Source organism: Varanus komodoensis, unplaced genomic scaffold (genome assembly GCF_004798865.1).
Source record: "Varanus komodoensis strain SLA01 unplaced genomic scaffold, ASM479886v1 scaffold39, whole genome shotgun sequence".
NCBI classification, from domain to species: Eukaryota; Metazoa; Chordata; class Lepidosauria; order Squamata; family Varanidae; genus Varanus; species Varanus komodoensis.
The window spans coordinates 6,640,805-6,666,635 of NW_025335922.1; the positions used below are offsets into that span (position 1 = coordinate 6,640,805).

A 25,831-nucleotide genomic window follows, 5' to 3' on the forward strand; every position below is an offset into this window, starting at 1 on the left:
ACGAATTCCACCAACCTCATACAAATATCAGAAGAGTTTCCTACTTATTTATCCATCCATCCATGGAATGTATAATCTCTGTCCCAGATAAAATTCCAGCATTTTGCTTCCCAGGTTTGCCAAGCGATCGCCAACCAGTCACAGGGAAAGCCAACAGCCAGGCTGAGGAATGCTGGGAGTTTCAGGACAGTTTTCTTTCCAAAGACATGTAGGCTTGAGCGTTTAGTTGACCTTCCGGTAGATTCATATTTTCTACTTGACATTCTCTTTGCCAGCCCAGCACACATGCATTCCTATTATACCTCTCTTAGGACTTAAGAGTACAAAATGTTTCACTCAAAGTTAAAAAAATCAGAGTAACATGCAAATAAATTCAGTCAACATGCAAACATGTGCTGTATTTGGCAAAGAGAACCCACAGCAAACATCCCTATTTTACAAATGTGATTGCTAAACTATGAAGAGAAGTTTAAAATAAAGCTCCCAGAAAACCAAATGCAAAGTAGGCCTCATTAAAAATAATTTTGAATGAAACGTGTCACCTAGATCAGTCTTTACCAATCTGGTGCCCTGCAGTTGTGTTCAGCTTCCAGTTGCATCCTGCCCTGCCAGATTTTGGCATCAACATAAGCGAAATTTTCAATGGGTTTACTCTAAAGGTTCATTCCTAGGCATTTCAGTTAAGAAAAAGACCTAGAACTGCCAGCATGCCCCAGCCAGCCATGCTGGGCCTTTTTCTGTCTAAATATGCTTAGGAATATGCCTTAAGTCTGTTTCCAACCCAGCATATTCCCCATATATTGCTCCCACCACAACACTTCACCTCAATTTTCTCCACCTTGATAATGATTTCATGTAAAATCCCTAGAAAAAGTACATGAATTGCTTTGCAAAAAATAGACAATTTCTGAGATGATTACCTAGGATAGTGCTATCTGTTCACGACCCCGATAGCCATGAATTAAATTTTTCAGGAAGCATGCTTCAGTCCTAAACCACTAACATTTCTGTATTGCAGTCTGACAGCCAAGTATGCTGCCATCTTGGAATAATGCTTAAATAAAATCACTGAATTATATAATTTAGCAATCTAGGGTGCAATCTTTTGAGCCTCCCAACTCAGAGGCTCACAAGCATCCAGTGCAGAGCGAGAAAGGTGAGTCACACTTCCCTGCATGTCCCATTCTACATTTTAGCCCTCTAGCTGGTGTGCTTTGGAGAGGCAGGAAGGAAGGCTGGAGTGCCACCACGACACCTTGTATCCTGCTTGCCCCATCTCCTCCTGGTCCTCCAGAAAGGGCCCTGTACTCCCCACACATGCTAAGGTCAGCTTTCCAACCCTGGAAAGGCAGCGGGCACAGTTGGTTCCATGGTGGCTGTGAATGAGGGGAAGGACAGGAGCATGGATTCCCTGCTCCAAGGTTTAGTTCCGTCCCTGACCTCATAGCTGGGAATCCAAAGTATCCTATGACTTCCCAAATGATCCCTGGGGCCATAGGACTGCTCTTTTAAATTTTTAACTGTGCTGACTTTAAATAATGTTAGAAAATTGAGTATACTTTTAGGTCTAATAAATTACATTGTTATGCACTGCTGAACAGAGATTGCAATGGGCTGGTTTAAATCAATGGGGAAGATGGAATGAGACCATAAGTTAGCCCAGATAGGGCTTGTGGTGATGTAAAAGTCCAATGCAAGGGTGGAAGGTAGGATGAAGGATGTAGTTCACTAGTATCACAGTCCCTACATTCATCAGATCATTTGCATTAGGAATGACGTAAGTTGCAGTATTTGTAGTAATTTTGTATCCTCATGAAGCTGAAATGCAAATTGTGCAGTGAATACTGATTCCCGAGAGTTAGTGCTAGGATCAGGGCCAGATTAGTCATTATCCTAGGTATGCTGAAGAACAAGGATCCAGCAATGTTGGCTGCTCTGCTGTAATATAATTATTTCAGTGTCTTTCAGTGCTTAGCCTATCCTCTTCCCAGCAAGCAACCCCCCTGTAAATAAAAATATGTTGGTTCTGATAAATGGATTGTGCCCCTGTTCAAATATGAAAGTGTTGTCTTTTGTCTCCCTTTATTCTATAGTGCACTAGAATAAAGCTGGTTTTGGCTCTAAGTCAAAAATTGGTGGCAATTTGGGGGGATGCAGGCCACCCATAAGGCCTTTCCACATCCCAACAGTAACTTATTTGTAAACCATTCTGAGAGTATATACCAAAGAAAACAATCAATAAAAACTTCTGATAGACAGACTTATGGATGTGGCATTGTAGGTTGTTTCGATGACATCCAAATCGAAGGTTGCTTGTGGATTTAACAACCCCAAGTTAACCTATGCACTGGTCTTTGGTTAGCTTTGGGTGCTTTAATCACGACCAACAATGAGGGCCCAGATTTGAATGCTATGTGCCACATTTCTACCAGAATCAGCATACATACAGCATGCATCCCCACGATCCGTGTGTTCATTACACCACAAATTGTCACCAAACATTACCATTACATTGTTAGTCCAATCCTCTAACCATCTGCACTGGCTGCCAGTTGATGGCCAGGCCCGGGCCCCCTTCAACATGCTAGAAGTAACATTCAAAGCCCTAAACTGTGTGAGAACAGGTTGCCTGAGGGAGCCTCTCCTCCCATATAGGCCTGCTCATACCCCTCCATCATCCCCATCAGTCCTGCGGGAGCCCCTGCAAAGAGAATTCAGGTGGATGGCTACTAAGAAAAGGGCCTCTTCTGTTGTGACCCCCTGGCTATGGAATGAACTCCTCAGAAAGTCTCACCTGCCACCTACATTTCCAGCACCAGGTGAAGCCCTTCCTTTCCCAGGGATTTTCCCAGAAAGTTCAGCTTCAGACTGCATTGTATTTTAAACCTGTGTACTGCTGCAGGATCCTACTCTGGCTTTTATTTCTGTTTTATACTGTAGTTTTAACTATTTTGATTATTATATTGTATTTTATGTTTGTATTTTAAAATGTTGTGGACTACCTGGAGAGCTTCAGCTATTGGTGGTATGAACCTGGAATAAAGAAAGAAGCAAACCTGCAACCTTCTGCATACAAAGCTCATACTCTCCTTCCAGGATCCCAAGGGTCCGAGAGAGTTCCAAGCCAGGCCTTGATGAAGAGACCTCAAGAAAACCAGCTTCTGAGTGCCAGGAGCGCAGGCCACATGCTAGCTTTCTTGGTTCTATTACTGCACCTTTCTTCCTGAGGCCATCCAACTGGAGACTCAGTCGACTGCATTGAAGCCAGCCATATTCAAAGTATCAAGGCTGTGTGCAAGCTTCTGAGGGTTTAATATACTTAAACCCCATTGTATGCTTTGACTGGCAAGTTCACATTAACACAGAAAAACAATGTCATCATATGCGAAAGCATTGTAAATGTCACTAAGGAAAAGTTGGGAAGCTGGACACATGGCTGCCAATTTTAGCCCCATATTATATACAGGCAGTCCCCAGGTCATGAATGAGTTCCACTCCTGAGAAAATGGAAATTTATCTTGAAGTCAGATTTTTATGTAAGATGGATCATCTACAGTCGACCCTCCACAATCATGGGGGTTAGGGGTTTGGAGCTCCCACAAAAGTGGAAAAACTGCAGATGTCTCTAGTCTTCTCACCCCCAGAACTCACCAGCACCTCCACTTTGCAGCAAGGAAATGCCAGAAAGTTCTCCCTCTCCAAATGGGCAGGGCAGGAAGGCTTCATGACAGTTTGTTCATAAGTATGGGTTGGTTGTAACTCAGACATTCATAACACAGGGACTACCTGTATTCTGTAAACAGCTGTACTGAGAAATTGAACCTGCTGTTAAAGTCTTTTGTGAAAGCTGCTTAAATTCATGAATGGCACCAATGGTAAAAAATATCTTAGGCAGGGTCGGGGGGAATAACAAAACATTTCTGAATTACGCTGCAGTGCTATTGCAGGAGAAGCCAGTGGTTCAGGGAGTAGCATTGTAAACTATCCTTTTTCTACAAGCTCCAGTAGAATGATATCTTTCAAACAAAAGTCAGCTTTTAAGCACACACTAATATAACACAGAGATCAAACTATAAATAGATTAAAGTGGTTGCTAAAATACTGCTCTGACCAGCATATAAGGAAACCTGATAGAAGCTGAAAAAAAGAAATACACACAAACTCCATAAAATTATTTGGATGAAGCAAGCTCAGGGTGCTAGTAAGCCTCATCTAGATCATCCCAGAGCAAGGCAATTAAAGACCTCTCTGAAATCAGGGAAACTGAAGTCATGGCTAACTTTTCACACGAATTTCTATCAGACCTATACAGATCCATTTCTTCTGGATGCAACTCAATATATTTTGTGACACAGATGCTGATATACTTCATCTCAGGTGGTCTAACACCAGCTCCCTCCCCAAGGTGAGGAAAAGGACCTTTGAGAGGCAGTAATGAGAGCATTCTGGAGGAGTGGAAGAGTCTGAGGCTGCCAGGAAACAGCATATCCTGACACCACTCTGAGGCACCGCAGAAGGCTGAAAACAGCCATCAAGCTGAAATGTGGAGCAGGAACTGCAAGGAAACAGAGATCACTTCCACCACCCTGCCAACTCTGCATTGGAGGCTTGTAAACCTCCAAGTTTGGGGGTTTATGAGCATCAAGGGTGCAATTGCTAGGATTGCGCCCTTAGACTTTTACTCTTCTTGACTACAGTCCAATTATCTATTTTATTTCTATGGCAGAAAACTGGCTGTGGCCAACCATGTGTAGCTGAAGGCACTTTGACTTGTGCAAAGCAGTCATCCGATAATTCTGGCCCGGTTCAGTGGTTCATGTTTGTGACCATGTTTGTGCATTTGGAGGGGAGGGGAGGGGAGCGGAGGGGATGGGAGAGGAGGGAGCCAATCACAGTGGAGTATAGAATGTTAAGGTAAGTGGGAGGCAGAGCTGAACGGACCACCGAAGGACAGTTAAGGTGATGGAGCATCGGTTGGCTGGCCATTTGAAGAGGGAAAAGGTAAGTGTTGAGGAGGTCAACTAGATGCTTATGGGTAGCCCAGGTCAAAACACGGGTGCAACACTACCCTCTTGCTCCCATTTGCCAGCACATTGCTTCTGATCCTGAAGGCAATTTATAGCTAACCGCCACAGACAGGGTTATCCTCTATGAAATTGTTCAAAGCTGTCCAAGTTAACTTTTGCTGTGTGCTTTGTGAAAAACTATTTCCTTTTAACTACCCTTATTTTCCCACAATTCAGCTGTGTTTGTGTGTTGTGTTTTAATTTGATACCATTTCCTGTTTCTGAGATGTTTGCCATACTGTGGCTTCTGTTCCACTATTATGAAATACTATATTCACAGGAGTTCTTTGGTGACTTGTAGACATAGAAAGCAAGCACGATGCTGTTATTTAGTTTGTACCACCTGAGGGAAAGTGTTCAAACCCACAGGACTGATAATTCACAACCTTGAACAGAGAGGCTAAGCATTCTGATTGCTTGCTTCTAGAGAAGTTTTGGTCAATTGGGGTTCCCAAAGAATTATTTATAAGCAACGACTTGGTCAACAAACAATGCAGACAGTATTACTTTCCTCGTATTAGCCATGTCACTCACATTGCAGTCCACTTCATAGGCACTTATTTGGGTGCTTCCTCCCTGGTAAATGTGCATGTAAGAGCAGCCTACATCTTTGAAGGGCGAGGCCTACTATTAGGCAGAGCAAAACTGCTGCTTCAGGCAACTGAAGCAGAGTGTCACAAAGGGGCAGCAAAGGGTTAGTTCTTTAACCTGTATTTTTACCAAAGAGGTCCTTGTAGGCCTTTCTGCCTTGAGTACTAGAATAACTCACTTTTCCTTGAATACTATGGTAATACATCTGGCTGGGGAGGGGGCATGGATCTCTGTCCCACCTTGGACAGCGAAATGTCTTGGTCCAGTTCTGGTTAGGTCTACTAATTAACACATAGCTTAATCCACTGCATGGACTCGTGGATCACAATAGACCAGAACCTCTCTAGTAATAAAATAGTAAAAACTATTTTATGTCAACCAAGAAACAAGCCTTCATCCAAGTCAAGGTAATATCTGGATGGGGTTTCTTGAGGTACAAGTGCAGGTGGTATATCTGATTCAGGAGGATTCCCATCTGTTAGGAAACCAGATAAGGATAACAATAGAACCAGCTACACTGCTGAGATTTGTCTGCAACCTCAAGAGTAATGACTACAGTTAAAAGTGTAGGTCCATAGTCCATGATCCGCCACTGAGTTTCGGGCACTTCTCTTTGACCTAAACAGGATATCTAATATTACTGGATGGGGAACATGACTGTATACTTCTGGTTGCATCAGGACAACATAGAGCAGACTCACCAAAATGAATAGGACTTGTTAGAGCACTGTTTGTTTGTTTGTTTCTGTGCCGCCAAATAGTCCGATCTCTTGTTATATCCTTTACCTATAAACTGACTTGTGTCATTATTAGGTAAACCAGCAGGGTATGGAGGCAATAGACGTCCACCTCCAAGCAAAGGAATAGTGGATGAATGCTGCTTCCAGAGCTGTGACCTGAGACGTCTGGAAATGTACTGTGCTCCTGTCAAACCACCGAAATCTGCACGGTCTCTACGTGCTCAGCGCCACACTGATATGCCTAAAGCACAAAAGGTAGGCAGGATATGATCAGATCTCATCTACTCATTTATTGCCGTGTGGGATCGCTGCTGTTGCCCCTGAACCAGCCTCAAATGTCGTTCATGCACCATTCATTTTCCATGCATTTGCTTACCTAGGAATTCACACACTGCAGAACGCTAGTGCAATGTAGTCGATTCTGGGGCCTGTTTTCTGATTCAGCCATCCTGAAGTCTGGTGGATCACAGCAATGGCATTAACTTGCATCTTTCCCCTTCCCTTCCCCCCTACGAATGAGAAACAGAGAGAGATCACCAAAGGTACACAGGCCTCCTGTGCTTTTTCATCCTTTCATAGAGGAATGTTGGGATGTGCAGCCTCACTGACTGTTCGTATTGAGTTGCATTGGTGGTGTGCTGCCTTTTCAATAGCAAAGCCCAGAAGCTGTCAGCATGAGGAGGCCACAGAAAGAACAGTTTCGCTTTTGCTATAGCAGGTGCTAAAACACGTCTCCTATAAAGGGCAGGAGCAATCCTGTTGAGCACTGGGCACACTCACAGCTTTTTATTGTGAGTTGCCATTTGTTTCCTATGATATATGTACTGTAACATATACCAGCTATTATATTATATACAGTATAGTATATAATATAGGACTAGCACAGAGGCTCAGTTTTATGCAGGTAGATTGGAGTAACTCTTACTATAACAGTGGTCAACTGGTGGCCTTCCAGTTATTTGAGGCAGCAACTCATCCTTCCCTATTGGCTGTACCCACTAAGCCTGACAGGAGTTGTAGGTCAAAACACCTGGAGGGACACAGGTTGCCCAGCTCCTGTATCACACTCCTAAGGCATTGTGATACAGCGAAGCTTTTGAGCAAAATGGCACAGCTGTCAGAGACAGATGTGTGGCCCCGTCCACCCTGCCTGAGTGCAGCTATCCCTGCTGGCATACCCAGTCATGGCCCTTGCCCTGTTACATTCCTATAGCTCTGAGTCACGTGCCACCTTCATCCTCCTGAGCACTATGTCACAGCAGGAGGGAGGGGGCTGCTATATGACTCTGTCCCGTACACTGCTTCTGCAGGGCTTCTAACTACATCAGCTGCAAAGCCATGTATTTTAGGGAAGTCTGCCACCTAGTGAATGAAGATGGTACTGGAGGCTTCAAACACAGATCCAATTAATTTAAGTTACTGATGCTTCAAACAAACAATGACCTCAAGGTGCACACTGCTAGCTTTCTTAGTATGCATGCCAAATGCCAGGTGTCTAGGTTTCACAGATGTGGCACTTTAGCACTTACAGACAGACAGACCAACATCCTCTTCTATTATTATAGATTTATAGAAATATTGAAGTTCCATTTTTGATGAAGGACTTACTGTTTGCTTACAATAAATGGTTTGCCACTTACTGTAAGCAAACCAACCAATACAGTCTAAGACTCATGCATATAAATAAATGCCAACTGTTTATGTTAATATATGTTCCATATGCAGTTGTTTCTGTCCCTTCACCATATGTAAGTGGTATATGTGCAGTTTTAGTTAACGCATGCAACTTTAGTGTATTCCATTGTGAATTTTATATCTAGTGCTATTCACGCTAAAAAAAATTCTTTACCTTTAGTAAAATTTGTTATTTTGTTCTGACCTTTTCATATTGAAGTTTGGGCACAGTGGGAAATCTATCTCTGCAATTTCTGATACAAACTGACCTGATCCACACAACCTGGATAAATGAACACATTGGAGTGCAATTATCTTTCCAATTTCACATTTCTTTGAGGTTTTATTATAGTCCTTTGCTAAAAATGCATATCAGAATGCATCATTTATTTATTTCGTTTCTATCCCATCCCACAGTCAAATCTCTCGGGGTTTACACAGTCTATAAAAATAGTTGATAAAAGTACAATAAAATATCATAAAATCAGAGAAAATAAAACACTGAAAACAGCTAAAACAGATAATAAAAACAAGGAAATAACAAGAAATAACAGAGAGAGAGAGATTGAGAGAGATACTCTGCAAAACACCTGGTGATTCCCCTCAGGCCCCTGGGTGGCTGAGTAAATCTTTGAAAGCCCCAGAAAATCTTAAAATGCATTTTTTTAGGATTAAATGTTTACAAATGTGTACTTGGGCATAGAATACGTTTATCGATGCATATGAAGTACAAAAATGTGTTCAAAATACGTATCTCACCTTCTGCACAGTTAAGTAGATTATTTATCCAGATCCCAATGAAGAAAGGTTTGTGTAGAGCTGAAGCGGCAGCGTTTGTTGATCGCGTCCTTCTGTACTGTAAATTGTCTAGGGACTGCAGAGAACCACTACGTCTCCCTCTGCTAAGAAATCTCCCAGGATGATCCTCTGAAGATATGCTTCTGCTTAAGGGATAGTTCACTGAGAGGGCCGCTGGTCTCTTTTTTACAGAGAATTAAGGAGAGGGGATGTTAGCCCACTTTTCAACCTTTTCTGTTTTTAATTGCTGCGCTTGTTCTTCGGTATCAAAGTTCTGATTGGTTGGTGACCATAATGATAAATCTTTCATTCATATCTTAATACATTGTGAGGAAATGCATTCAAAATACATATTTAAATATAACATTTTCTGTGGATTTTTTAAAAAAAACATTAATATGGAAATGCAATGGACTTATATGTGTAAATGTGCTTATCCATCTATTCCTAACATCAGAGCAGACACAGTGGATTGGTTGCCCAATTCAAGGAGCAGATCTTATCCCCCCCACCCCCCCCAGAAAAGTAATCCAGTGGTTCAACCCCCATTTGAGAAAAAGGGTGGTACAGACTGTAGTGTGGTGGCCTCTACCAAAAGCTGGACAACGCAAAGGCCAATGGTGAAGGGATGTAGGCCAAAACAGCTGTGCAAGCAAAAACATCTGGAGAGACACAGACTGAAATATGCTGTAGTAGATCTCAGTTTAAATTCAAACTCTTCAACAAATTCAGCCAATGTCTTTCAGAAAGTTGGGAGGGCAAAAGTTCCCAAGTTTAGAGAGCCCTTGAGACTAATTTAATTGCAGAATACAAATTGTATAATAAATAAGTTCAGGCCGTAGCATCTCCAGATAGAGGTGGGAAAGCCCTGCCTGAAACCTTGAAGATCCTCTGCCAGTCAATGAGCTTTTCTACATGAGATTGTTAATTAGCTGTTAAGCCACTGTATCACCTTTAGTTTTTGTCACGTGAACACTACCCGAATAGTTTCCTTGCTTGCTCTTCTGCTCCCTAACCTGTAGGTGGCACTGTGGTATAGTAGAATAGTGCAAATACTAAAAATCAAAATGCACCTTCTTTCCCTTTCACAATTAAATACTACATTTTCCCTACTCTGAAAAAATGCCTCAGCAGAAGAACTATGTATGCACAGTAGTGGATTTGGTGGATCACATCATCTAAAGAACAGTGGATAATCTTGAGTGAGGAATTATGCATGATAAATGCCTTTTCTGCAAAAGCCAATATGTAAATATTACAGAGCTAAATGGACCAATAATCTGGCACAGTACAGGGCATTCCTCTCTCATCCATCTATGTCTGCTCCCCCTCCTAGTGTCCAGTTGGAAAGTTGAGTAAGATGAACACTGGGGCAAATAACACAATAACACACACTCAGAGGTTGAGTGTGAGTTGTTGTTGAACTGTGGGTTGGTATTAGTATATGGGTTATAGTGTTGTCTGAACCCAGCTGCACTAACAAGTCATGACTTGTTACCCACTGACAACTCATGAAGAGAACCCATGGTTTGTTCTTGGGCTGTGAACTGTGGGTTGTTCACCATGGTTTATTGTTCAGACAACACAACCCACATGTGAATAACAACTCAGTTTATGAACAACCCACACACAGCCTCTGTGTGTGGATTATTGTGTTTTCTGAACTCAGTCATGATGGCAGAAACATGTTAAACAACTCCATAATTTTTTTCTTTCGTTTTCAGGAAGTGCATTTGAAGAACACAAGTAGAGGCAACACAGGAAACAGGAACTACAGAATGTAAGGAAATATGATCCATAAGAGTGAAGAATGAACGTGCCATCTGCAGGATACTTTACTGTAAATAAATTGTCAAACATTGGACAAAACGTTAGAGTTCAATAAGCTTGATGAAATCTCCACTAATGGGCATTCTTCCAATGAACAATGCAAGTAAACATTCCAATAGAAACCATCTCAGTGCTATAATGTTTCTGAGGCTGGTTGATTGCTATTCTAATGGTTCACCTGCTATAAATGTCCTGCATAGACACCCACACACATATACTTAGAAATCCTGTGCCCCTCAAAAGCCCGCAAATGTACAGGCCTTTGATGGATCCAATTGCACTAAATTAACTTATGAACCCTGCTGTTGGAATCATTCCCCAGCCTTGTCAAAGCAGGGTTTTGGCGTTTTTTTATTTTATTTTATTTTTTAATATTTGCACTTCCATATAAGCAACAGACTGTTTGTCTTGCAGTGTCTGATAACATTGTTTGTTTGCCCCTTCCATATTTGCACAGTTTGACTTTCCTAGTAGTGGCAGCAGTAAAGTAATACATTAATTTTGCCAGTGGCATTCTGACGGGATAAAAGTTGCATGCTTTCATCCCAGAGATCCTTATGTGCTCCGCTAAACACACAGAGCCCCACTGATAGTGGGAAGCTCCATTGACTTCCATGGAGGAAGCTGCTATTTACATTGCAAAGCTGCTTCAGCCACTGAAGTGAATGGAGCAGCCTGCACACACTGGAGCTTCATATGTGCCTGGGAGCCTCACAGTTGCCACAACCTGCTCAATCAGGACAACCGGTTTTCAAGACAAAGCTTTTTCCTCCTCTAACACATGAGCATACAGATAAATGTAACATGGACAATAGCATTGACTTTTGTTTAGTATCTGCTGAGACAATGCATAAACAATCCTAAATTCTCAGTGATTCTTTCAGGTAATGAGTTATTGTGCAACAATATAAATACATGTTTTCCTCCATATAGTTCAGCATGTAGAAATTTAGCATATCAATAATACACATATAATCTACAGTATGTACAACTGTTTCATAGTACAATGGTGCTATTTTCTAGTTTGTTTTATGGAAAGGTCTGGCCAAAACTGTAAGAAGTAAAAGCAAACTAATACACTTGGAGTGGGGTGGAAATTAAGCCAAAGATTAAAGGGAAAGTTTTATTAAACATATGCATTTTAAGGTTTCCAATTAATCCAGTATCTAAATATGAGCATCCTGGATAATGGCAGTTTCAGAACAGCTCTGGGTGCCTTTGAAACAATGCCAGTTATGGCCGCGCACCAGCGCAGGGATCTTTGACCTGCGGCGTTTCTCAACTGAACCGAGCAACAAGCGGGCCAACCACAAAAGGCTGCTGGAACTGACAGAGTTGTGGAGGCTGCAGCCCTTTGTTTGCTTAAAGAATGGGGCTGCAGTGACCGCACATAGCCAGCAGAATTCCGTGGAATCAAAGTGGTCCAAGTTCCCCCTTAGCACCATGTGCCATCATTTTGGGTTCTGCTTCCATGAGATGTGCTTCTGGGCTAAAGGGGTTTGCATGTGGACAGGACCCATTGCATTTGCTGCTCCCACCCAATCAATGCTGCCAACTCCATGGATGAGAAACAGCCACCCCATCAGCTCCACCGACTTAATCCTGTTATTCACGCCCATCTCCCTGCAGCATGAGATCGCCTCATAATGCAATGGCTCCCAAGCTTAATTATTTTTAAAACCCTTCCCTGAAAGCTTCCAAACCCTTCTGCAGACAATCTGCCACAGAGCTCTGGTGCCAACTGGTCCAATGAGCCCAGTTCCAGGGGAAGAAAGTTGCTTCTGAGTCCTTTCTCCAAGCCTTTTCTGCTCTGTCATATAAAACCACTTCCAAAATATATGCTAAACATCTCGGAGTGATCACACAGCACTGAGCAACAATCAGAAGAATCATAATGTACAGTTCATGCTGTATTGTACTACGACATATTTATTATTGTTGCTATTTTCATTTCTATACTGCCCAATAACCAAAGCTCTCTAGGGGGTTCATAGCAAGTCATAAAAAATACAAACCAAATACAACAAAAGCAGCCTGAAAAAGTAAATATGCAAGATTAAGAACACAATTAAAAACAATGCAGGCTCAACATGTTGTTCACAATGCCCAGGTAGCTTCAGGACAGGAGAGCAACTGCAGTTTTATACTAAGTACCTCTACTTTAGGTAAAGGTCTGAAATAGTCCTTTACCTGTACATACAAAACTCCCTGCACATAGCAAGATCACAAGATCTTGTGATAGCAAGATCTTGCACATAGCAAGATTACAATCACAGGTGATAATTTTAGCTTAACCTTTACCCTGACTCGCTCCTTTTCTGAGTCCAGGGTGTTTCTCAAATGAGAAGCCCTACCAGCAACCTAAATAAAGCTGTCCTGCCAGAATTTTGCCACATGCTTCTGCTGATTGTGTAACTCCTGTCACAGATGGAACTGTCAGCCGCCTCCCAAAAATAGCAGAATTCATCCTAGTATACTGTAATGCCTTATTTATACTGTTACATGAAAAAGAACTCTATCTCTAGCCTGCATCAGAGGCAAGTAACTGCTGCACCAAGCTGCAGTTCATGTCAGACAATGTTACCTTAGAATCAGCATGTTGGAAGAAGGCTAGGAGCTGGCCTAGACCAGCCTCTGGCTCTGTGTAGGATGCAGCTAGCCTGAGTGCCATTTTGGAAGAAAGTCATGTTACAAATCAAATCAATCAATCAATAAACTGGCGTCCAGGTTTTGCTAAAATAGAGATGAGCCTGTCACCTCCTGAGGCAGTTCATTTCATTGTCAAACAGCTGATACTATTAGGGAATTTCTTCTAATATTTAGCAGGGACTACAGTAAGGAGACATTCCTAGGTTAGAAACAGAATAACCCAATATCATTTTAGACAGTCCTACAATTACTTGCATGCCAGTAAGTCCCACTTGCTTCAGTTGTTTTACAGGCACACAAGTGAATTTAAGATTGCAACCTTCCATACATTTTCCTGTAGGTAAACCTCAATGAACTGAGTAGGACAAACGTTGCAATCCTATCCATACCTAGAAGGAATTAATGATGCAGTGGAGCTTACATTCAAGAGACCATTCACAGGTTCTCACTGCACCTTCTAGGTTAAGTTTTCATGCAGAATGGACCCAGGTGCTGCAGATGCTTTGGCCTGGCCCTCTACAAGGACTTAAACTTTATTTGTACTTAGCAGTAGTTTATACATATCTTTGGATGATAGCTGGAACCTAAGAATGTATATACATAAGAAGTCTTCTGCTGTATTCAAGGGGGCTCCATTTTTAAGAGTGAGAGCTTCACAAATGGAGGTTCAGGAAAAAAATAATGAAATAGCAAAGTTTTGCTTTTCCTTTTACTGGTTGGTCAGCAATGCCAAAGTGGTGCTATTGTTTTGTTTGTTAAGAAAGGACTACATTCTTTTTTTAAAAAAAAACCCATATGCTTATTTTTAAGATAAGAAAATGGCAAATATCAAGAGTTTGCTTGTTAAAATAGAGGTTTAGCCATAACCTTTCAACTTTTTGTCATTAAAAAGGGAGAAATATCCATTAAATTAGTAGTTCACTCATATGTGAGAAAGAAAATAACAAATTCAAAATGAATGCTGATATTACATAAAGCATACCAGCAAGCAAGAGAGTACTACCAAGTACCAAGTACTGCTGCAGTCTAACTTCCATTTGTTTCAATGGGTCTTACACAAGGAGTACTGGTCTAGCCCCATTGGAATGAATTAGTGTTTCAGGGCAGCAGCTTTTATACAGTATATTATTCATAAATAAGCCATGCCAGCATGCACACGGGTGTGCCAGAGAACAACCCAAGGCTCCTCAAGAGCTCTCCTTCCATTATATACATGGTACAATCCTGCATTTGTCACAAAATGTGTGCATGGAACTCTGGATCATGGTGCAATACTCTAATTGCTAAATGCTTCATCTGTTGTTGCACAAGAATGAGGTAGCTATTACACAGTTTCATGAAAGAGTTAAATCCTGCCTTGATATAGATAAGCGGAGCATTTGTCAGAGTTCAGGTTTACATTCAGAGGGAAATCACCAGTTTTCAGTACCAGCATCAATGCCATGCAGCATTTTCACAGGTGGCGATAAAAGCACCCTTGAGCCTTACTTGTGCCATTCATGTGCACATGTGAATGTTGTTAACAAAGCACAGAAGAATGTCTTTTAAAAAGAGGCATATTTGGAGGTAGTGTTGGTTTTATATCTGTGAGATGGGTCAGGAGGAACAAAAATTGACCTCAGGCTCACCTGTGAAAATGCCCTAATTAAGTTAGTCCCCAGCCCAGCATAATAAACTTCCCAATCCAATGTTAATTGCACTTTAAGAGGCTGGCTAGTTGCACCAAATGTGAATAGCAGTGTAAATTTAAATGAGTATCTAAAGCACAGCAGGGCAGCGAGATGGCATGGACACTTATAGCACCATCCTGTGCATACCTGCCCAGAAGTACACCCCACTGGATCCAGTGGGCCTTACTCAAGATAGTGCGTATAGGATTGAAGCCTTTAGCATGCATTTTCTGCCCACATTTCCCAATCCAGAGAGTGATCTGCCCAGAGAAGCCTGCTGATATGCGTGGATCTCCTTGGGTGGACACAAGTCACTGAGCTTATTGTATCTGTCTGTAGCTTGCAAATTCCTCCTTAACATCAAGGAGGCCATTTCGGAGAGAATGGCTTGCATGCAAATCACAGCTAAAACTGCCCGAACACCCTGCCTTAAGGAGAAAATCATCCAGAAATGGTTCTAGGGAATAGCTCTAGTTTTTGAAAAAGGGTTGGAAATAAATGGCTAACGTTCTGTGAAGGCACAATTGTGTGCGCACAGAAGCATTGAGCCTGTGTATGTGGTTCTTCTTTTTTTAAAAATGATATTGTTTTTGCAAACATCAAAATGTGCAAAACTTACATCTGGGGTGGAGCTGACAATTAAGCCCATTATAGCACAGTCCTGTGCATACACAGACAGAAAAATGTCCTCCAATTCCTAGTATCACTCCAGCCATACTGGGAAGTAGTGTTATGTCGAAAATTGCAATTTTTATTGGATTTTCTGTCTTAACACGCATAGGATTGCACGGTAAGAGATTCTTTGAATTTAGAAGCTAGATAGAGGAGAAAAGTTCTAATTACAGTATAATCAGCCTATTTAATGTGTTTTTAAACTACTTTTAGTCTGAAAATGAATTGTAATAATTTATTAAAGAACAATATATACCACTGATTCCTCTTTTAAAAATACCACTCTGGTTCAAACAATTATGCCATATATTTTAAAGGTTATCCACACAGAGGTTACATTGTTCTGGTTTCAATTGGGTTTTTTTAATGCTTGTGCATTTAGCGATTATTTTTAAAAGAAGGATTAGGATTTTAATTTTTATTTGTCTGGTATTTTTTGTGCTATTTAATACATAACAAATTTCATTGATGATTTTTCTTCACATTTACTTCAGATATATCAACAGCACTTGGTAACTCATGTACATCAAACCTGTATTCATTTTAATCCTGCCATAGACGTCTTTGTTTACCACAATATTGCAATATTTTACAAGGATTATCATTGCTCAAACACAATATCTTTTGTACATTTTTTTTCTGTTTGACTCTTACATGAAGGAGGTTATAAGAATATCTGAAACTTGACTACATATAATACAGTTTAGAGATACCACTCTGCAAGCCAAAACTAGGCAATGTTTTCATTTCCCTAGGAAGACTGAGACTAGGTACAAATAGTGGCCCCGATCCAGTTCAAGTTAATTGTGACTAGAAGCACAACTCACTGGAGTCCTGTTCTTTCAGTGTGATTCACGGGGCAGTCCTAGGCATGTATTGTCATAGCTAAGACCCAGTGAGTTCAGCGGGGCGTACCTTGGATTACACAGATATAAGATTGCAGCCTTAGCCACAACCAAGCTTTAACTGATTCAGGAGTAATCGTTTTTATAATCTTGAAGGCAGGATGAAAGAAATATCACTGCCCACAGAGACACATCTTTATTGTTCTGTCCCACTAGATGGGGGTCAGTAACAGGAGGCACCTGGCTAAACCTGCCTCGGAGAGATGATGCAGCATCCTTCAACTTTAGAAAAGGACTTGCCGGCCAGGGCAGGACATTCTGTAGTCAACCATGTTTTGGAAGCACAGTGAGACTTTGCTGATTTCCAAAGTGGTTTCAGCTTTCCAAGCATATTCTTGTAAATTCTAAAAAAGGCTCTTGAGGTCTCTTCATCATTCCTTCCCAGACAATATTTGGAAGGAAGAGAAGGGTCTGAATGAAAATAAAATACAAAATTTTAAAAGCAACAAGTCAGCCTCTTGATTCATCCAGCCCAAAACTGTTGTATTTGACTAGCATTTGCTTGCCAGGGTCTCAGCTGATGGTCTTTCCCTACTACATGATCCTTGTAGCTGCAGCTTCCACTAGCTGAACCCGCATGCAGAGTATATGCTCTGCCATTAAGCCCTGGCATAGACAAACATTCATTCTTTTTCACATGCATAACCCCAATACCTACAGTAACCTTGTTTGGACAGAGACCATACTGGGATAAGGAATAATTAACCTATAGGCCCTTGGGCAATCATATTTCTATCATGCCACCTTCAAGTCACTGGCGGGGTGGGGTGGGGAACCCAGCAATTTGTACCCAGTCTCATACCGGTTGCATTAAGAATGCATATATACATATATATTTTTCTTCTACAATATTTAACCTGCAATGTAACCACAAGATCTATGCTTCTCACATGTAAGCCCTTGACTTATTTATTTCCAGTAGGGCAAACCAATCTTGCCTTCTTGCTCGTTTAATTGGGATGCATCAATAGAGCCTTATATTTGTAAACTAATTGCAACTAACCTTTCCATAATATGTGTTTCCTTTGTTAGTGCTCATCAGTAATCCTGGTTATGCTGCCACCATAGCCATCTATTAGATTCCCTGTGGCAACACTCAGCGTGGGCATGCAAATTCCTTTTCTGCCTACCAGTGCCATTTGATTCTATTGTGGAAAAAAATCAAACTATCTGATTCTATTGTGGAAAAATCAAACTATCAAATTAAAACTTGACAATGCTCTCTGCAAGAGTACCCTCCCCAGACCCTTCCATTCTGAGGAAGGATGGGGGACTTTTGGTCCTCCAGCTGTTGTTGAACCTCTTTTTCCATCATCTGTGACCATTGGCTGTGCTGGCTGAAGTTGATGGGAGGGAGTCAAGCAACATCTGCAGGACCTCCAATTGCCCAGTCATGATATGCAAGGAATGGGATTACAATTACTTTAGTTTACCCATGCCCACCACCCAAAAAGGCTGCAGGCATGCTTTAAACATACTGTCTGGAGCCTCCTTGGAGCAATATTCAAGGTCTGTAGCTACTGCACTTGAACAGCTGGTAGGCCTGAGGACATGGCCCATGTAAGGATCCCAGTCACTATCCTATAGCACTGTCCTAAGTTCCTGAATCCATTTCCTTCCCAAATAGTAAAATGGGCTCAGCTACTCCACACCAACCGTTCTGGCCACTTATTCGCTACTACAACTGAACGTAAAATTAGAATAGAAGGGTATCATCCTTCCTTCAAGTTTAAATGCCACCAATATGAAGGGACCTTCCAAATAAGTTTACTGAGGACTGGCTACCAATACTCTTAAATCATAGTGCTCAGACTACCTGATTTATAGACTGCACTGGAAAGCATGAACAAGACCATCATTAAAGAGAGATTAAAAACACTGTAAAAGAAATAATTGAATTCATGTGTGAACGGTTGGTTGATGCATTCCTAATTGGAAAGGATAAATTGTTTCTCATTTGCTGCTCCTCAGTAATGTGGCGCTTTGCTAAGTAAGTCTGCTCATTTTAAAGTGATTACTAAATAAGATGCTTTTGCTGAAAAAAATACCTTAAAAGCAAGGGCATATGTTATGCTCAACTAGCATACAGAACTAGGCAACATATGCTTGGCATGAAGCCAAGCATCATCCTAATTCCGTTAGGAAAGTGAAACAATTAACAGTTAAAGGCCTTTCACTTTTAATATAAGGCAATCTTTTCCCGAAAATACAGGTTTCCCAAAGGGTGTATACATGACCAGGAACCACAGCCAATCCTGGAACCTGGACAAGTATACCGGGGTGTGCAAAAAGAAGTTTATTTTATTCACAATTAATTTTTTAGCTATACCTCTCTTTAAAATGCATACAAAGAAACACACACAGCCCTAATGTGTGAAAAGGTCGTGACAACACAGTAAAGCCAAAATATTTAGTGATGAGCTGGATTGCCCCTCTTAACAGCAAAAGAATGGATTACTCAAATGGATTGATGTCAGTACCAACAGCCTCTTGGCAGCACTGACAGATTATCTCAAGTCTTAATGGACATCCACACATATTCCACTGAAGGCCCCTGTTCTCTTCTGTGATTCCCAATGCTCTTCAATTCATTTCCCCAATCCACGAAAGATCATGAAGCAGGCCTTTGGCTGAGCTGTAACCCACCACACCCGTATTTGATACTCTCCCAACACCAGGAATGGCAAGGGAAAACTTCCTTTGAGTTCTCAGAACTTGAATGGTCATAAATGGCAATGGGGAATCCCGTTGCATTGGGTCTGTGGGGTGCAGTCTACAAATTCTGCATGCTTATGTGGGTTTTGTGTGTTCAGTTTTTACCCTCAGAGCCAATGCAATGCTCCATTGCTGTTAATTTATGAACTGTAATTTGATAACACAGAATTAAATTTAGTGGGTAGCATACAGGCAGTATGCCACTTCGAACATTTCTGTGTTAGCACAGGTTTTGTATAGCATGGTGGGGCAGAAGAAACTCTGTGTATGTAAGTGAATTTGTACGCCTTAAATATTGTTGCTGCTTTTGTCTAATCAATCCATTATCTTAAATTCCTGTTGTAAACAGCCTATCAAAACTGTGTTGTAATTTAGGTTTATTTCCACTTGCAGCCCAATCCCCAAAGCGCTCCGCCGGCACAAGCCCCATTGAGGACCGGAGCCTTAAGCTTCCTTACACTATACAGTAAATGAGAACAACTTTTACTTTGAGGTATGACACAGTGACTGATGTATTTCTGACCAATTCCATTGATGAAAACCAAGGAGCAACTGAAGTGACCAGCTGCTGCATTACAGCATTTTTTTTCCTGAATAGGTTTTCCCAGCCACAAAAAGGATTCCTTGAGGATAAATGACATATTCTGTTTCTTTAAGAGAGAGAGAGAGAGACTGTGGTGGTGTGTTTTACATAGTTCTGGGAGGCTTTGAAGGTTACACATGCTTTATATTGATTCATCCTTAGAAGTTCTGCTAATGCATCTGAATGTAAATTCCCCCTATCACCTGCCTCTGCCCAATATCTTTCTGCAAATGTCCAGCAGAAGTTCCCTAGAGAAACTGAGGACAGGCTGATACATGAGCAGCCATAGCAAATAAAAACAGAGAATGTCACAAGTAGCCACTTAGCTCACAAATATTATTTTTAGCTACTAAAGTGCTAAATGTTGAGATTAATATCAGTAATATTCCCTAGGTCATTTGCACAAAAACAGTGAGCTGACCCATGTCCTTAAATCGAGAGTATGAGCAATATAAGGCATTAGAAGCTATTTTAAGTTTTTATGTGGGCCCTGAATTTCTGCAAAATTGACAATTGAAAACAATTAGTTCTAGCAATTAAGTTCCAACAATATAAAGAAAAACACCATGTCAGCTTTCTTTTTTCCTAAGTCCATAATTGTCAAAGCACTTTTGTGGAGCACATCCTACTGAGGTATATGGGCCATGCACCAGCACAACGCTTTGAGGATTGGGCTGTCAACATTTGAATTTCCACACTTTCTGTTCTTTGTATTCATTCAAAATGCAATCTATCGTGACTTGATAACAAGTAAATAATATTTCATACTGTGTATGTAACATGAATTTGTTGCAGAACTCCCTGTCCCATGCCCATGCCAAATACTCCAAAAATGCCACTCTATCCTATTATTCTCCCCATTTAGCACTTGTTGGCTTTCCATGGACACACAGGACATCCAAGCAGTAAAGGGTTTGATGCGTACAAAAAGGAAGATTGATTTTGCTATTTCACAAGTCATCCAGAACCACCAAGATCATGTTCCCCAGTCCATGCAAACTGTCTAACCTGGTAAACATTGTTCCATTAAAAAATAGTGTACTCACGCTTCTCAAAAGGCTCTTTTAAAGCATTTACCACAATAGGTCCAAAAGATCTCAAGAGCTAGCCATCTAATTTTCATTGTTTGTTTGTTTGTTTGTATGTTTGTCTTTCTAAATCTCATTGATTGCAGTTTTTAAAAGGAGCTTGGTCACACTGTAAAGGCTACAGCAACCTTTGGTTCGTAGAATGTACTGAAATGTTTGCAACCCTCTTAGGATCCAGTCCAAAATGTGAAACATTACTGTAAGAGGGTATCTTTCTAATGTATTTGTATGTATAGTTTACACCTCTGTGAGGTCTAATAAAGAATAATGGTTAATAGATATAAGTGTGTTGAGTGCCTTCTCTTCTCCTAAATAACTTTAGTTTAGTTCAAGTGGCTTGCTTTAGAGCAGGGGTGGGAACTGCCAGAATGTCAGATGTTGCTGGGCAGTGGGGTAGTGGTCGATACACCACTAGCCCCTGCCAAGGTGGTGGTCAATGGTGCTGTAGCACAACCACATTTGGAGGGCTGTAAGCAAAAGCAGGGGGGACCAGATGGAAAGACGCTGCTGGATCAGATGTGCTGGTGCAGCAAGGTAACTTTAGACCTTGGACCAGTCTTAATGGGGATGCTTTAGACTGTCCTGTACATTTTGTCAGTTGCAAAGTTCACACTTCTCCATCATCCCCACCTCTAGCCATGCAAGCTTTACAACTGTGTCTACAATCCTGTTGTGTGCAGAAAACAAGCAAACAAACAGAAATGCACTCCCCAACATTATATGCTTTTTGGCGCCAGGTTTAAAACCGTTTTATTCACCCAGTATTTAAAGTTTAAAATTTTAATTCAGATTTTATTTATCCCGAGTGGCATTTTACCTTGCTATTGTATTTATTGGATATTTATCACTCTGCAAGCCACCCAGAGACATTTTGTATTGGACAGGATAGATATATCCTAATAAATAAATAAATAAAGGTGTTTACCAAACAAAACAATACTCTCAGCATGCACAGTTCTGTACTCAGTTTTCTAAAACCACTTCTCATAGCACCATCATCCTACAGCAATAATGTAGAGGTTGCTTCAACTGCTCTGACGCTGAACCACACTGGCTGGGGCATGTGGAGAGTTGCAGGCTTTTTTTCGGTCTTCACGCGCATGGGAATGTGTCCTTGGCTACAGTTAGCTACACTTGGGTGCAGAAGAGTGCCTGAAGAAATACGTCTTTAAAATAATAACAACAGAATGTGCATCCATAGCCCCGCACGTGCCTGGCAAGGCCTGCAGACTGCATTAAGCGTAAAAATGGCTGGGCTCCCCCCAAGGACCCGCAGCCCAGCATGACCTCACTGGCAAGCACACCGCCCCCCAGCCCCTGATTCCTTCCTTCTGTTTTCTATTGCAAACTGCTTGCTTCTCTGCTGGGTCCCTTGCTCTGGCCCAGATGACAGCCATGGCGGGGGGGGGGGGGGAGCCACAGATGCCAGGGCCTGCGTGCTTTCTGCCTACCAAGCGAGTGGTGGGATCATGAGAAAAAGGAGGAGGAGCAAGAACAGCTGGGGACCTTGCCTGTGAAAAGATGCCTTCCAGTTTCTCCTCTCTTAATGCCACTTCAATTAGTTCTTCTAGAATGACACAGAGGGCAAGAATCAATGTCGTCCCTCTGGTCTTGGTCTCATTGAAAGGATGCAGAGTTCAGCAGAACTTCTCAGCTGCCCCAAAGAACAGACCTTCAGGTCTTGAGATGGTCCCTTCTGGTCTGGGACTTGAAGACCAGGACGCAGCCAAGATGTCAATGCCAAAGAATTTTTGCAGCAGGTGAAAAGCTGTTTGTCCAAAGGCTACTCTCAACAAACAAAGAGTGGGTGGGTTCACACGTCACAGGAAGCAATGCTCTACTGGTTCCACAGTGTGCAGATTTCTGCCTCAGCCTACAGTCTGATGGTCGTATGGATCCCATGGCAACACTTCATCCTCCCATTCTCGCCACTCATACCAGCAGTCCATTCCACACTGCATTGTTTGCTATGGCCTTCAGCTGCCTCTTCCTGACTGACCTGCAAAGGTCCAGAGACAGGTTCTCCTCCTCCTCCTCCTCCCTAGTGTACCTGCCTCTCTGTAACACTCCCTAGCCATCCCAACCCTGAAAGCTTTAATTAGAATAAAATAGACAATTTTGCTACAATTCCCCCTTCTCCTTCCATGCATTCACTCACCTTCTCCCTGATAAACAGGGTTATGGGCACATGGTTCAGCCAATAGGAAAAAAGGGAGTGATTACAGAAGTGTGTTTCTAGAAAGCTGGGATAGCAGATATCAGAAGCCTAGAGCAGCCTATTCCATTGCTGCTCTTTCCATGAGGCTCTATGGTATTTCATCACCACCAACGGTAAACTAGAGCTCTTGAGACTGAACGGCAAAAGAAGCTGTGGTGAAGCATGGAAACCTTAGTGCAAACCACTGAATCTCTCTATGGTTTCAGCCATAAAAATTCACCATGACTTCTCATGTCATATAAAAGCACAGCAAGCCAGGGTTGGCATTTTACCTTTGCTGATCTGTTGCGTTGTTCAAACCTAGTTATAGTCAGTGCTTTTTTTGTAAAAAAAAAAAAAAAAGGTGCCGGAACTCACGTCGCCGGCAGTAAGCGCACAACCACACACACCAATCCCAAGCCGAGCAGCAGAGCAGCATCCCAAGCCTCACTATCAGCAGATAGCAGACACAAAAGCAGCCAGCAGGCACTATGTTAATGGTGTTTGCTGCTGATCTGCTACGATTCAAAATCACTTCGTAAAATCCATTGGAAAAAAGGGTGCCAGAACGCTGTTCCGGTGCGTTCTATGACAAAAAAAGCCCTGGTTATAGTATTTCACTAACATAAGTCTGATCTTTAAAAACCACAACAAGACCCAAAGTTTTGCTCTATGGTTTCTCCTTACCATCACAGTTTGTCTTGTTGTCTGATGCCAGGATCAGCTCTACAACATCCAACCCACCTGAGACACGGCTGAACATAGTCCCATCTCTCACATCTCCTATCCAGCAATCTTTTCTTGGTACAAGGCTTCAGAGAGGCCCATAGAACTAGACCAAATGCACAGTTTCTTCTACATTGCCATGGAAGGGGCAGCCCCATGGATGAATGCATAAATGCAAAAATGTGGGCAAGTTGCCACCTCCACTGCAGTGAAGGGGGAGCAGTGAAAGCGTCCACAGCTGAGCAATTTGCCGAAAAAGAAAGCGTAAGATTGAGACCTGGTACAGTGAATATAGTCCAAACGACATGCTCAGGATTTGCTCTCCCACCCCTTCTGGAGCCTCTTAAACATCTGGTCAAGAAGAACAGCTATTTCAGTCTGTTTCTAGTCGCTCCTAGCAAAACCTTCATAACAGCCCCTTTGCCTGTAAAACAGAAATAGAAATGTTCCATATGTATGACATTGATTATTAATGTTCCATTGTATGACATTAGCATCTATTAAAAAAATTCCTCAAAGTCATCCTGACCCAGTGACTCCAGAGTACATATGGGGACGTCCCAATGCGTTAAAGTCACTCCCAAGCCAAGCCTTATTCTCTTTAACGCTCTTTGGCCGTAACTGCAGGCTGATCCAGTAAGCAAAACCTGCAGAAACAAAGGTCAACATAGTAACATTCCCAATGGCCCACTCTATTGTCTATGCTGTCACCCAATGGTCATCCTGTCACCCATGTGCATCCTGTCAAATTTTGGGCACCCTCTTGGCTTCCCATGCTCACTATACCAGTTACTCAGATGAGACTGTTCATGAAACAGTTCAGGCTCCAGCTGCAATTCAAGGTCTTGAGACCCAGTGGGAAATTCCAGAGGGGGAGATTAGCCCAAGGGCAGATAGGGGGACCAGACCACCCGGCCGGCCGTGGGAACAGAGAAGAACTACAGCCTCGGGGGGGCAGCGGGGGGCATTGAAATGGGAAGTCTCCCTGACTTCCGCCTCCCTGAAGCAGCAGACCCAGAGGCCCAGTGTCATCACTGGGGGAAGCCCAGTCACAGGCACAAAGAGGCAGGGCAGCTCTTGCCCAATGCATGCACACCCCCTCTATACTTACAACAGGAGAGACCGTACCCGGAGCCGAATCTGAGGCAGAGTCAAACCCTTGCTCAGGCTTGCTGGGAGAGGGGGCAGGTCGTCACACCAGCCCTGCCCAGATACCACAGCAGGAGACTGGGTGGTCCAGCCTCTTGGCCAGCTCTGCCACCACAGCCAGCTCCAACGTGCCCATTTCTCACCCTGAGCCCTCTCCCAAAGGGAGCGATCTGATGGGCACGTTCTTCAGAAGGGCCATGCAGCTGATCCCTTGCCTTGGGAGAGAGCTCCCAGGGAGAGATCAGACACATGGACGCTTTGGAGAGGCTGCCTGCCCCACATTTGCCTGCCTGCCCAACCTCCTGCTTTGGAGCACTTCGTTGGCCACACAAAACACATGGCGCACTTCTCTGGAAAAGGTGCCTGCATGATTCCCAGTCCCCCAGAAGAGAGCTCAGTTAGGCAGCCTCTCTGGAGAGTCACCCAGGCCTGAATGGTGCATCTTGGAGGGTCCTTTCCCAAACGGCGGCCATTTGAGGATGGCCTGTCCTGGGAAGAGAACCTCACAGTGTCACTCTCCAAGATGAACCCCTGTAAGGGTCGTGTTTTGGCCTGAGCACCTCTCTGGAGGGGCCACTCACCTGATCTTCCATAGGGGAGGGAGTGGTAGCAGCAGCAGCTGCTGTGACATGCATCCTGGCCCCACAGGCAGTGGGTCATCTTCTCCCACCATCAACCATTTCAGGTGTGATGAAGAAGAGCAACTGAAACAGACCACGCCTGTAACTGTTTGTTGACTGTGGGTACAAGGACTGGGTGGCAGCACCCAAAATGGGTG

The 25,831-nt window shown here is 42.5% G+C and overlaps 1 protein-coding gene across 3 annotated transcripts in view; it reads left to right on the forward strand.

The window, feature by feature from the left end:
- Positions 1-21,192, forward strand: part of IGF1 (insulin like growth factor 1) — a 68,569-nt gene extending 47,377 nt beyond the window's left edge. Inside the window, exons 3-6 of one of the 3 annotated variants that reach the window (XR_006415782.1) lie at positions 6,471-6,652; positions 10,594-10,709; positions 19,704-19,803; positions 20,759-21,192. Coding sequence is in view for 1 of the 3 variants with exons in the window: in XM_044441162.1 (XP_044297097.1) it covers positions 6,471-6,652; positions 10,594-10,653 (242 nt within the window). In the remaining 2 variants the exon portion in view is untranslated. Of the gene's footprint in view, positions 1-6,470; positions 6,653-10,593; positions 10,904-19,703; positions 19,828-20,758 lie in introns of those variants that run through there. The other 2 variants (XR_006415783.1, XM_044441162.1) reach the window with 2 other exon arrangements.
- Positions 21,193-25,831: the final 4,639 nt, after the last annotated feature.